This window comes from Chinchilla lanigera, unplaced genomic scaffold (genome assembly GCF_000276665.1).
Source record: "Chinchilla lanigera isolate Chin_1 unplaced genomic scaffold, ChiLan1.0 scaffold00046, whole genome shotgun sequence".
NCBI lineage: Eukaryota > Metazoa > Chordata > Mammalia > Rodentia > Chinchillidae > Chinchilla > Chinchilla lanigera.
Genome location: NW_004955447.1, coordinates 18820400 through 18835172, shown reverse-complemented (window position 1 = coordinate 18835172; position 14773 = coordinate 18820400). Strand labels below are relative to the sequence as shown.

At 43.8% G+C, this 14773-nt stretch overlaps 1 protein-coding gene across 1 annotated transcript; it reads right to left on the bottom strand.

Annotated features, from left to right (window-relative positions):
- Window positions 1–286: 286 nt before the first annotated feature.
- Ociad2 (OCIA domain containing 2) lies at window positions 287–12920 on the bottom strand (the record flags this gene model as incomplete). The annotated part of the gene is given in 6 exon segments (XM_013518560.1): window positions 287–469; window positions 3886–4003; window positions 5236–5283; window positions 8214–8267; window positions 10653–10749; window positions 12798–12920. Coding segments are annotated over 6 exon segments (465 nt in total). The 3' UTR covers window positions 287–387.
- Window positions 12921–14773: the final 1853 nt, after the last annotated feature.

The following is a 14773-nucleotide window of genomic DNA, read 5'->3' as shown; positions in this document are numbered from 1 at the left end:
AGGGTCCAATCAAAGACTCTAAATTCTTTCACACAGCTGTAAGGCAGGATGCAGGATTTCCTTTTAATGTGTGAGGACTCTGAACATCTTTCTTCCCTCCCTCCCTCCCTCCCTCCCTCCTTTCTTTCCTGCTGAAGATTGAACCAGGCTTCCAGCGTGCTGGGATAGTGCTCTACCACTGACCTACACCCTCAGCCCTTCCCACCACGTTCTGAAAGAGCAGGACAACATGTTCATCAGCTGAGAGCCTTCCACACAGAGCTCTTCGAAGGAGGGAATCACAAGGTTTCTCTTTCATCACAAGTATATTATTTTTGAGTACACTTGAAATTTTAAATGTGTATAAACTCAGGGATTTAAAAACTTCAAAAGCCACAGACACAAAGTCTAGGAAGCAGAAGGGTATGAGCCTCCCTTCTCACTCAGTCCACGCCTTACTTTGCATTCCTCACAGGTGAGCAGGCAGTGCCTACAAGAGAGACAGAGCAGAGAGCAGTTTGCACACCAGCAACAGAAGCTCTAGTCTTAACACAGTATTAATCAGACATTTTCTGTGCTAAAGTCCATTAGCTAAATTTTCTCAGTAAAAACTGTCTTATAGCTTAAAATCCCCAAAATTTCATCTAAAGTGGGGGAAAAAGCCAATAATGATTTTTTTTTGGGGGGGTGTCTTTTTGAGACAGGGTCTCGCTATGCAGTTCAGGCTGGCCTTGAGTTCACTTTGAGCCCAGGCTGGTCTCGAACTCAAAATGATCCTCCTGCCTCAGCTTCCCAAGTGCTGGGATTACAGGCATGCGCCACCATGCCCGGCCTGCCAATAATGATCTTTATGCTAAAACACAGTTGTACTTGAGGTAAGGGTTAGATTTAGGGTCCTGGCTCTTTGAACTAGAGTAATTCTTACCAATAGCATTAAAAAAATCATATAATACATACTGCATTTATCCAGGATTTAACCATAGGCCTACAAAATTAAGTTTTGGTTTAGTTTTAGACACACATCATGTATCTACGATATGTGTGTGTGGGGGGCGCGTTGGGAATGAAATCAAGGCCTTCACACTGAGCTCATCCCAGCCCTTGTTTTCTTATTTTGAGACAGTGTCTTCCTAAGTCATTAAGTTGCCCAGGCGGTCCTCAAATTTTTCATCCTTCTACCTCAGCCTTTCAGAGTGCTGGGATTACAGGTGTACAACACTATGCCCCATACAAAACTTTTTTAAGTAAGAAAAATATTAATGGCATACCCAAAATTCCTGGTTTTGTAGTTTGCCTAATATGTATTTTTCCTTAGGCTCTAACACTTACAAATTCCAGAAACATTTCTTGAGCATCTGTTTGCATGAAGAGTTTGCAATAGGAGTCCCACATTTCTACAGGACAGTGATGGGGCAGGTTCTACACGGCAGAACGATCAGCATGGCTGAGTGGGAAGGGTTACTCTGAAGGCAGCAAGAACGGGAGCCACTATTGCAAATCCCTAGGGAGACGGACAACGAACCTATCCGTTATGGTTTGTATCTAAACGTCCCCTAAAGCCTCCTGTGCTCATAGGTGGGGTCTGGGAAGCGACTGGCTCATGGGTGTGTAACAGTTGGTTAATCTACTGATGGGTTTAGCACAGTTCTACCTGCGTTGCGGATGGTGGATTTACTGAAGAGGGAAGACCCACCCTGGGTGTAGGTGGCACCAATAGGCTTGTAGCCTAGAAGAAATAAAAAGGAAAGAAGAGCCAGGGATACAGCTCAGCGGCACAAGTGCCTGCCTGGCAAGCGTAAGGTCCTGAGTTCAATTCCCAGTAGGAAAAAAAAAGGGAAAGGAGGAAGGCTAGCTGCCTCCTGCCTGCCACACCACGAACCGTTTCTCCTCTGCCATGACACCCTGTCCCCAGGGGCCGGGGACACAGCTCAGCACAAGCACCCGCCCGACACCCTGCTTGGAACCCATCGACTGTGGACTGAAACCCTGAAGAGCTGTGAGCTAAAATAAACCTCTCCTCCTTCAACTTGTGGATGTGGAGGGTTTTGTCTCAGCAATGAGAATGGAGGTAAGACATCACTTCTCATCCTTTTACCACTTACTTGATTCCACTGCTTTGGGAATGAAGTACAAATTCTTCACTTCTGCCACTTCCTAAAGCTCTTTATACTCCCGTTACAGGATGTATATAGTTCCCTTTCATAAGTCAGGTTTTCTCCTGTCCATGTGCCATTTCTGGCCTGCAATCCTTTTCTTCAACCTTGCTGAAACTCCTATTGGTATTCTGATTCAAGTCAAGCACCTTCCCCAAGAAGTCCTCCCCAGTGCACCTTCCTTCACCCCCTCCATAACCTCAACTTGATCAGGTACCCTGCTATCCTTTGCCTTCACTAGAACATCAGATCACCCGGTGAATCATTGCTGGTAAAGGACCTTCACACAGGGTTTAGCACTGGTTACCAACTACTAATGCAGGCCCAGAGCCTGGCTGCTGGGGCAGGAAGTGTGCAGCTGAGATGGAGCCACAGAATGCCGAGTGTAAAGACCATTTACTCGACCACCTCCTGCATACAAACTGCAGAACAAGGGAGAACGTGTGGAAAATACAGATTTCAGTCCTGTGTTCACCTTATCCTGGAACCCAGAGTTGAACAATATCAAAAGAAACTTCTGAAACTGAAGGGGAAGAGAAAGCAGTTAATGCAATTTTCTCCTGTGCTAGCTTACCTTTTTCTACCTTGCCTGTACAGACCAGAATTGACCTGTGGTCAGTTGCTCTTCAGTCAGCTGACCCCAAAACAGAGCTGTGCAAGGATGGACTGAAGTTGGTGTTGTTTGTACATACGAATTAATAGCTCTCAGTATCCTTGCTGGTCTCATGAAAAAAGCAAGTGTTTGTAAAACAAGTGGGCTGGGATTAGAGTCTCTTTCTGCCTGCAGCTAAAGTCTCTGCACCTTTCTGGGTCACATGTAGCTTATTAGAAAGAGAAGCGTTGGGGCTGGGGATTTAGCTCAGTGGCTCAGGGGCACAGCGCCCGCCTGGCAAGCGCAAGGTCATGAGTTTGATTCCCAGTACCGGAAAAAAAAACAAAGAAAAACAAAAAAAAAGAAAGAGAAGTGTAAAAAAAAGAAGAGAGAAGCGTTTAGGGATCCATCTACCATTACCCTACCGGACTAGTGGAGACAGCTATTCCAAGCCATGAAATTAGAAAATAAGCTGGGAGCCCTGACTTCCGGTTCAGTGCCGTTTTCACTGTGTCCTGCTGCTCCTCAAATAGAATCCACTGTGACATGTGAGGGCTCTTTGGAGAAACGTGTCCCCAACACTAGATGGAAATAGCACGAATAAACTTTTCTACTCCCTATAACATCCTATGGGAATAATTCTGTTCATCATTTTATACAGACATGAAAACTGAAGATTAGAGTCTAAGAAACTTGTCCAAGGTCACACAAGAAGTGGTATAAGTAATTTTCAATCCGAGTACTCTAACAGGAGAGGCCATGCTGTTAACGCCACAGTCCCAGTGCTTACGTCCTCTGGGGGTAATCATCTACTAACATATTGAAGGCTCTGAGGAAATCTTCAGAAAAGAAGACTATTTATAAAGTCTGTGCCACCCTGTGATGGTAGAAGCCATGTCTGCTCATTATGGATTTCTTTAGAGACTTGCACAATGCCTCGAACTTAACAGGTATCCATTAAATATTTGTCGAGCAAATAAAATAGGTCACTAAGTTACATAATAATTATTACTGAAGTTGAGTAGTGACAACTCGAAATTTGTGAGGGTTAAAGATGTTTTTAACAAATGAATTTTTAAATGTTATAAACAGTGAGTGATCTTTCATTTAATTTCTTATAATTACCTTTATTACAAACCCTCAATCAAGTGGATTACAAACCTGTTATGGTGTGGACCAAAACCAGCCCCACGAAGCTGATCTTCAAAGGAGTGGAATTTACTCTGGCACACTCTTATGTAGGAGGCCTTGCCGAGGCCAAATCCCAGGATACCAGCAACTGTGAGGGCAGGTTAGGAAATCTCCATTAGCTGTCTCCTACGTTTCTTTGGTAAGACTAACAGTTCTTGTATTAAAGGTATAGTACCATGATAACTCAATGAACAGAAAGTCTGGAAAATGAAGCCCATAAAGCAGAACCAGAGTGGGGAACTGGAGACTCTTTGCTCTCTGCTTTGAACTGGAAGCAGCAGGGCCAGGATGGAGCGAGCAAAGCTGGGGTCCCAGGAACCGGCATCGGGAGCGGGGCCCAGACAAATGTCTGAGGCTCCCAGAGCAGGAAGGAGAGGTGTGGGTTAAGGATACAGGAGAGCGCTCTGTTTTCTTTCTCATGGATTTAAGTCCTTGGGAGCTCCGGTCCATCTCGCCACTGCAGAGACAAGGAAGAGGGAACCTTCCACAGAAGATGTCTTCAACCATTACTTCAACTGGAGGGACTGAGACTTCTGCCTGTGAACTGGAAGGCACCCTCTCTGGACACGAAAGGTCTATGCATGCCAAGGAGGAAAATGAAACCCCAAGTTTATGGTAAGTTTATTACTATTAGAAAGCCCCTGATTTTTTAAAAAAAATTACTTCTTTATGTCCATTACAGGTAATGCTTTGAAGACTGGCTGAACCAAAAGAAGAAAATGAAAAACCCTGATGGGGCTATCAATCAGATGCTCTGCTGCTGATGAATTTTTTACAGTGAGCATGCCATGTCTATGGACTCCACATCCCACAGATTCAACTAACTGCAGTTCAGAAATACTGGAAGAATTTGGACCTGTACTGAACATGCACAGATTTTTTTCTTTCTTGATTCTCTTATAACAACCATTTACGTGGCATTTACATTGTATTAGGGATAAGTAATCTAGAGATGAGTTAGAGTGTACAGAGGAAAGGCATAAGTTATAGGCAATTATGCTTTTTTTTAAGGGACTGGAGTATCTGTGGATTTTGGTGTTCTTGGGGTCCTGGAACAAATCCCTCTGACACTGAGGATATATCTACACTGTAGCCTATCCCTGTCTGTCCGTGCTCTAAAGAAGACTTCTAAAGATAAGTCCGTCCTGCTAAGCTGTGTATCAGGAAGTGCTGAATGAACTCGGACACACAAAGTGGTAGGAAGAGGAGAATGATATCTCAGAGTCAATACAGACAACATGGTTAAACTGGACATTCACTTCTATAATTGCTATAAACATCACTTATCAAAGTGAATCTCCTTTTACTTTTATGACTTACGTGCAACTTTAGGTAATGATCCAAATCTTGGATTAGCTGCTAAATAACCTAAGGAGTAACATATAAATACATTATTATTTATTAAGATGGATAAGTAACATTTAAATTTACAAAGAAAACTTCAAAATTTAAAATATAATATTTCGTTCTTTCTTTTTTGTTTTTTTGTAGGCAGTGTCTCACTATGTAGTGCAAGCTGGCCTCAAACTCATTGTGATCTTCCTATCCCAGCCTCTTCAGTGCTGGGATTATAAGTGTGTACCACCACACCCAGCTAAAATATAAAATTTCTTAAATATGCAAATTTCCTAATCATTAAAGAAATGATCTTAGAAGAATTTTCACTCAATTCTTGCTTGAATTTAACTCTCAAATAGCCATTTTAGGCAAATTGCAAATATTAATATAAAGAGACTATGAAACAGATCATTAAAAACTAAGTTAAACAGAATTAAAAGAAATCAGTCATCACCCTCTTCTAAGGTAATTAACTATGGGAAGTTTCACTTTAGAAATTCATAGTATGTATGTATATTTTGTGTATGTGTGTCCAGTATAAGGGATTGAACCCAGGACCTTCACACTGGGCTACATTCCCAACCCATCCATCCATCCATTCATTCATTCACTTATATTTTGAGACAGGTTCTTGCCAAGTTGCCCAGGCAGGACTTGAATTTGCAATCTTCTTGCTTCTTTCAGAGTGTTAGAATTATAGGCATATGCCACACATCTGGTTTATCACAATCTTTAAATGAAAACATTTTAATTTGTGGTAGACAGAATAATGGCCCCCTAAAGATGTCCACACCATAATCTTTAGAAATGGTGAATATGTTATATTACAGAAGGGGAATTAAGGTAGGAAATGGAACTGAGATTGCTTATCAGATAGCTTTAAAATAGGGAGATGATCCTGAATGATCCAGGTGGAATCAACACAATTAAAACAATCCTTGAATGCAGAAAAAGGAATTGGAGAGGAGAGAGACAGCAGTGTGATTTTGAAGACATAGGAAGAGGCACTACCAAGGAATCTCGGTGACCTCTACCAACTGGAAAAGGAAAGAAATCCTAAAAACTTCCAGAAGAAAGTTCTCCTCTTGAACTGTAAGATAATAAAGATGTGTTATTTTAGGCTATCGTATTTGTGGTAATTTGTTGTAGCAGTCATAGAAAGCTAATATATTCCTGAAAAAATCTTTTGCACAGATGCAAAAGATGTTATATTTAAATAGTTTAATAGTCACAAGCAAGCCAGGCATGGGTACATGCTTGTAAGCCCAGCACTCTTGGGAGGCTGAGGCACAAGGATCATTTTGAGTTCGAGACCATCCTGGGCTACAAAGTGAGCTCAAGGCCAGCCTGAGCTACATAGTGAGACCTTGCCTCAAACAAACAAATAAACAAACAAAAAAAGTCACAAGCAAAATTGTATATTATGTCCTGCCCCTATTTTTTCCCTGTATCAAAAACAGTCTGACAAAAGCTTTTCACTGATTCATGAGTCTATTTCTTTACTTTTATTTTTATTTTTAGAGACAGGGTCTCACTATGTAGTTTAGGCCTTGAACTCACTATGTTACCTACACTGGCCTCAACCATGCAGTGATCTTCCTGCCTCAGCTTCTCAAGTCCTGGGATTACAAGTGTGTACCACCACACCCGGCTGAATGAATATATTTCTACAAAAAGACTATCTTCAAGTTATAAAGATGACATCATACTTAATACATGATCTTTACAGACAATAGTAGCATTGATTAAAATGGAATTCTCCTAGATATATGATACATGTGGCCTTTGAGAACCAAAAAAGAACGAGGATATCTTCCCTTGTCTTTACTGGGTACAAACATTTCTTATAAAATCCCAGCACTAGGGAGGCTAAGGTGGGAGGCTGAGGCAGGAGGATCATTGCGAGTTTGAGACCAGCCTGGGCAACAAAGTGAGCTCAAGGCCAGCCTGAACTGCATAGCGAGACCCTATCTCAAAAAGACAAAAAAAAAAAGAAATAAAAAAATAAAATCCTGGTAATCAGTGACAGCCAGGACAGGGACAGGTGCCCTGCTGTCAGCCTGGCACTAAGCACTGTCTATGGGCTCTCTGGTCAGGTGGAAACAAAGAAGAGGACGAGGACTGAGGAGCAGAGGGGACAGTGGGCAAGCAGAGGTGTGGGGGAGACACGCGAGGCAGCTGCCAGTCCTCGTACGAGCTAGACACAGTGCCCTTCCTCAGGCGATGCAGCCTTTTCCCAGGACAATGGCTTGGTGGACAGAGCTTGGAGTGGGTTTCAGCCCATCACCTCTTCCTTGGAGCAGGTCTGTCCAGCGAGCAGTCTACCTAAACACAGACAGCGGCCTGGGAGACACAAGACTTCTGGTACAGGAAAGGCGCTGCATTATTTTCCTGTGGCTGCTATGACAACTCACTGCAAGCCCAACGGCTTAAAAGCAACAGAAACTTATTATCATACAGTTCTCGAGCTTAGAAATCCAAAGTCAGTCTGAGTTAAAACTAAGGTTGTGACCATATTTCTTCAATGGGTTGGGGGGTCTGGCCTTTCTATATCCTGGAGTCCCCCCATACTGCTTAGCTTATGGCCCTTTCCTGAATCTTCAGAGTCAGAGTGTGGAGTCAAGTCCTCACACTGTCCTCTCTGGTTCTGTCCTCTGAGCCCCTTCGTCACTTTTCAATAGTATATTTGGCACCCGGATCCAGATAATCTCCCTATTTTAAGGTCAGCTGATTGACACTTTAGTTCCATCTGCAACTTTAATCTTCCTTTGCCAAGTAACAGTACATTCACTCATACTGGGAATTAGGACTTCTAGGAGGCAGGAACTTGGGCTTCACATGGGCAAAACTATGCATAAGTCTTTCCCCCTAATACAAATGCCCAGTGCTAAAAAGCTGCCAGGAGTATCACAAAGCCTGGGCTCTCTGAAGTTAAACTATTTACAAATAGTGACTCTTACCTTGGTGGACCAGTCCCTGGGTAACAAGCATGCTTACAAGTGAAAAAGGCAGAGCTGTAAAACAAAAATTCCCCTCAATATTGGGTATCTTAAAACACAACATCTCACCCAAAGTCAGGGATAATTACTCTGAGCTTTTCTCCTACCTTCCTTGGCAGTGAGTTTTCTTCACTTGTTATTTTACTTATTTAACAAACGCTTGTTAATTAAGTACGGCATGGAGAGTTTTCTTGGCTCTTCCTCAGGCACTGAATGTGATGCACAGCATCAAAATGACCAAATCTGAACTCTATTCACCGCCATCTCTGACACCCACATTTACCGAATTCTTAACATGTGCAGGATTCTAATCACTACATCCACCACGGGTGAGTTAGGGTATCTGGCTGTGGAATAAAATATCATGTACACTTAGCGGTTGAATTTCGGAGTTGCTGTTAGCTATATATTTGATATTTCAATCCATATGTATTAAAAAGGACTATGATATACTCCTGCATAGCTTTCTTCTAGATTCACTAATTGTGAAAATTTTGCTTTATCCCCCCCCTACATTCCTCTCGAGCCATTTAAAATTTGCAAACATCAGACACTTCACAATGAGTATTTCAACAGGTATCTTCTACGAACAAGAACATTCTGTAGCACCATCACAACCCTATTAGCATACTCAAGAAATTTGCTTCTTGAGTATTCATACTCAAGAAAAATTATATTAACTAATACATAATCTATATTCAAATCTCTTCAATTGGCCCAGTACAGTGTTTCATAGCTGCAGGTTTTAAGGATTATGTATTAGTCATTTTCTATTCTGCTTTGATAGTATTTTGTTGGGTTTTTTGTTGTTGTTGCTTTTTTTGTCTTTCATGATATTTTGTCCACAACCAAATAAGTATTTGCCTTAAGACCAAAAGAAAAGATTATAAGAAAATTACATTCATGTTAAACATGTACAATACTTAGCTATGATTTTTTTTTTTTCAGACAGGGTCTCCCTATGCAGTTCAGGCTGACCTTGAACTCACTATGTAGCCCAGGCTGGCCTCGAACTCATGGTAATCCTCCTCTTTCAGCCTCCTAAGTGCTGGGATTATAGGCGTGTGCCACCACACCCAAAGCTAGCTACGAATTTTAACACAGACAATTTAATCTGCTAAAAGCAGTTTTCAGTTCTGTCAATATGTGTCAGATGACTTCTTCCAAAAGCAGAGAGCACTGATAAACATCTATTTCTTCCTACCAACCAAGACAAATCAAATAGCAACCTATTTTTCCACTCATCACCAGCTACCTGGTGGTAAGCAAGTGGGTCATACTGAAGTGCGAATCTGCTAGCACTCACTAAATTATCTGGTCACGTTGTCAGAAGAGACATGAATTTCTAGAAGAAACCAGTAAATCACTGTAACACAGGATGAATATTACCTTCTAGAGTGTTACTTCTAAACCTGGTGACGCTGGATTTGCATGATTTAGGAACTCGAGATTAGAATTACAAAGTCTAAATTATCCCTGTCAGCAGTGTTATAGCTTATAGGCTGTTCTGCCCTTTTTTTGAGACAGGGTCTCTCTGTGTAGCTCAAGCTGGCCTTGAACTGACTCTATTGCATAGGCTGGCCTCACATTCACAGCACTCCTCCTGCCTCAGCCTCTTGAGTGTTGGGATTACAGGTGTGTGCCACCAGGCCTGAGTGTGCCATTTTCAAATATGAATCACGAGTTTATTGTTTTCTTTTAATTGGAAAGGACTGCAATACACGGCTTGACTTCATACCCTTATCTGATTGATGTAAGGCAGGCCAGAAAGCAGAAGCAACTCAGCACAAAATGCTATTCAGAAACAGTGTGAGAGAATTATTAAAGGAACGCTGCCATTACTCATTCACTAAATCAATACTTATGAAGTATTTCATATGTCTGAGGCATTGTGTTAGGATCTGGGATGAAGCTCCAGAAGAGCTTAGGCATCATTTCCGAGTCCTAAGAAGCTTAGACATTAGTGGAATTCGGCTAAGGCCTACTTTTTGGTCATCAAGAAATTCTACACAAGGTCTTGATATATGTTGTGCTCACCTAAAGGAAAGCTGCATGTATATCACTCTCTGCTAAGTGAGGCGAGTGGCTCCACAATCGGATGTCATCTCTGACCTCAGAGGGTCTCAGAATGGATTTAAACTACATCTCCAAATATCAAAGTTCTTCAAGGAGCTATGCAAAACCCTGCTCAATAATAAATCATCACCATAATTTGTTTTTTGTTTTGTTTCGTTTTTCTTCCGATACCGGGAATCAAACTCACACCCTTGCGCTTGCCAGGAAGGCACTGTGCCACTGAGCTAAATCCCCAGCCCCTCATTACCATAATTTGAACAGGACATGGAGACGGTTTACAGCACCAAAGAGAGTGTTAATGAGCATGAAGAGGTATGAGGTTACCTCTCTTCCAGAAACTTTCTTCTTGACATTCTCGGATAATCTTGGCAATCTCTCCTCTGTGCATGTGCAGTTTTGATTTTGGACAAAACAAGAAACTCTGTAAAGAAAGTCACATGGTGAGCTAACTCAGATCATCAGACATGCGTCCAAGCCAGGCATACATGCCTACAATCCCGGGACTTGGGTGGCTGAGATGGGAGGATCGCCACAAGTTCAAAGGCCAGCCTGGGCTACATAGTGAGTTCAATCCCAGCCTGAACTACATAGTGAAACCCTGTCTCAAAATACCAAAAATAAAATAAATTAAAACAAAATGCAAAGCAAAGCATCCATTCTGTCTCTGCTTTTCTTTCTCTGTCTCTCTCTCTCTTTCAGTACTGGGGATTAAATCTGTGGCATTGTATATGCTAGGCCAGTGCTGTGCCATGGAGCTACCTTTATTTTTGTTTGGAGATAAGGGCTCTCTAAATTGTCTAGGCTAGCCTCGACATGGTATGGGTGTGTAGTACCATGCCTGGGTCTACCTGGTCTTAAGACCCAGCTCAGTGTTTCCCCTTGGTGAAGGGACAAACCTGCTGATTTTCAAATGCTCTTTTTAGACTGTTTTATAGCAGACATCAAGGAGGGTGCCAGGCACCATTTTGTACGCACTTTCTCATGGACTGGACACTACGGCAAGTATGTGAAATGCACGACATCACATTAATAGGGTGGAGGGTCCCTGTGGCCCCTATACTTTCAGAGCTCCAAAAGCCTTGCAAGCTGGCAGCACCCTTCCGTTTTCTACAACCCAATGGCTCAGTACAAGGACGCAGTGATCAGCATGAGTCCAACAGCTGTAACTGTGGTAACGCACAGTGATGGGAGAAGTGACTGCTCTCACTCTATTTACCTTGGCTCCTTAGTACCAGTGCTCATCAGCAAGCACGCCTGTGTGTCCAGGGTAAATGCAGACGATCCCCCAACTTATGATGGTGCACGTTTTTTCGACTTTATGATGGTGGGAACTGGTATGCTTTCACACCTGGAATTCTGATCTTGTCCTGGGCTAAGCATATGTGCTACAATATGTATTCTTCTGTGATACTGGGCAGCAGCTGCTAGTCAGTCACACAATCATCAGGGTACACAGTCGGCATTCTACAGTGAACTGTGCTGCTAAGCTCTGACGTTTGGTAGACAGAGGGTGGGTAGCACCCTGTCTTTAATGCATTTTTGACTTACACTATTTGCAACCGATGGAGGGTTTACTGGCACAGAGCCCCACCGTAAATCAAGGAGTATCTGTATTTGTTCTTGCTCCTGCTGCGGCTGCAGCAGAACTAAGGAAAATCTCTTTCCACTACACTCATGTACACACACCCAGATATCACAAGTGCTGTGCTCCTGCGGTCAAGAGCAAGACTTCTGCAGGGAGCTCTGAGGATCCTTTTCCGCAGAGCCATGAATGTTTCATGGCTCTCTACGTCACAGAGGCAGCACAAATGTTCAAATTCTTCTCCCTGTGACCTGTTACCATTTGTCGGTTTGCCTCTCCTATGCTTTGCTTCTTAGACATTATCTCCTCAATTTTAACTTGAAATCAAGACAATTTTAGCTTGAAATGTTGACCCTCAAGAACATGAGCTCCATTTATCTATCAAATACTTTCTCTGTCATTTTATGTGTTGCTGAAGTAAATAATACTCATTCCTAACAAGTTGAAAAAATGTGCCCATGTTAACATGTGGGTTCTCAATCTGGTGGCTAATTAGTAATTAAGGACTCTGCTATCCTAAAAGCAACACCTGTCAGCAGCATATGCTTAGTATGATTACCCTTACTAATAAAAAAAGTAATAAGCAAGATGTGTCATGCTACAGGAAACCTCTTCAGTCACTGGCACTCTCCTAACGAGTTGGATGAGCTGGATTCTAAACAGGAAAGAATAAAAAAAAAAGAGTTTGTAAATAAAAATTTAAAAAGCTTTTTTCGAGACAGCCAAAAACACGCTTTCCTTCCTCAACCCATGTTCCCTGCACCCACTTAACTAACAGCCAGACTGAAAAAAATAAGATGACAGGTCAGGGTGAAACTTCAGGGGTCCTCTGCGATACTCCGCTTCAGAGGGCAGCTTTCACCCTCTACTCAAATTAAAGTTTGTACCTTCTTGCTCAGTGGTGGCAAGTGGGGACCTTTCTCTTGGTCTTCATGAGTAGACACGGAAGCCATGATGATGTTCTTCTCGCTTTTCTTCTTGAATGCTTTGCTTACTCCTTGACCAAGTGTCTACGGAGAGCAGGAGAGAATGACTATGCCATATCTCACTGTTTTACAGCAGTATTCACTCCTACTAGCAATAGCCCTTAACTGAAAAGTGACTTTGATCTTGTCCTTCGTCTTCAACCATCTACAAACTCAATCTCTAATGCCACACACAAACACTCATAAAGGGTGACACGTCAGATTTTGAATAGAGCAAAATATCACACCACATGTACTTAGTGAAGTGTTTTACTACCTATAAGCTGCCCAAAAAAAGTCTCATTATAAGGTCATGAACTACACTGACACTGATGGAGTGTCTACTATACGCCAGTCCTGAGGGTACAAAGAATGAAGCTACTGCTGAAAGAGCTGACAGTCCCAAGGTCAAGACAGATGAGCAATTACCTAAGTGGAAAGGGCTTTCCTTCAGGGCACAAGGTACTAAGGAGAGAGGAAGGGTCTGTTAGATCTCAAGATACCAACAAGATGACGCCTGGGCCTTCAAGAGGATGTGCCGCCCTGAGTGGGCTCTGGGGGCAGAAGGCCCAGTGTAGGAGGAATGCAACAGCCTAGGCAAGGAGCAGCAGAGAACCGAGCCACCACCCTGGAGCGAGGATGGTAAATTTGAGTTTGGGAATGTTGTGTCTGCATACCTGTGGGGACAAGCAGTAGAATTAGCCAGGTGAGGTTAGAGGATCTGAGAACGTGGGTCTAGTCTCCCAGGTTAGGGACAGGCTGGAGAGTTGAACTGGAAACTACTATCATAGAGACTGAGACATAAAGCAAGGAACCTGAAGACTGTCTAAAAAGAGTATTACACGAGAACACTGAGAATGTGAACATTGAGCCCAAGGAACGCCCATGAGAAGGAAAAAAAAAAAAAAAAAAAAACGAGAACAGGCTACGGAAGTGACTAAGACTGTGAGTTGATACAAAGGACAGGAAATTATTGAAGGGGGAATGAGTCATCTACAGGGATCAGGGCTCAGGAAAACAGGTCCTGGCTTTGGCCATGACAGACACACTGGGGGACTGTGCGCCTCTGCCCCGCCAGAGCCACTTCCCTGGCACTTCATGCAGCCTGGGCTCCACGACTCTCGCTGACCTCCCTGCAAAACAGGCATCGCACATACACTTCTGTTTCCTGTATCAGTTACTAAGCTGCAAGGCCGTGTGACAAGGGAGCCCCTACCTGCACCAGCCCTCACGTTAGGTGCCTGGGGTTGCTGGAGGCTCCCCCCGCAGGGCAAAGTCCTGGCATCAGAGAGAGCTGAGTTCACTTTCTGACTCTAGGGACGGGACTCAGGAGTCAGCTTGCCTAGCAAGCCAGGCCTACTTCAGCCTCAGTGTTGAGGCAGACCCGATCCAGGCTTTCCTCCTGACTGGCCCCATGCACTGGGGCAAGGACTTGCCGCGCCCGAGCCTCGGCCTTCGGACCTGCTCGGGCGGTGCGATGGGCACAGCAGCCGTCAGGAGCTGCTGCCAAAGGTGAAGGGTGAGCGACGAGGTCCGGGAGGAACGAAGGCCCCGGAGCCGCGGGTCAGACGGGGCACCCTATTCCCTTAGGACCCCAGGAAGTCTTCGCTGACCTGGGGCAAACTGTGTTTGTTTAAGCGTTAGGTCCTGGCCCCAATCGGGAGTCAAAGACAGCACCCCGCCTCAGCGCTGGGGGTCGGCCCCTTCGCACCCCGCGTGTAATCAGTCCACTTCTAAGCAGCCCTGTGAGGGACGCCGCTTGCAAGTGCCCACACCCACGGATACTGGGCCTCTCGGGGGCTGGGGGGCTGGGGTGCGGACAGGCGGGGAGTGCGGCAGGCTGCGGGTGGGGTGGGCTGGATGGAGCCGGGGTCACCTTATCTTCTGATGGGCGGCGG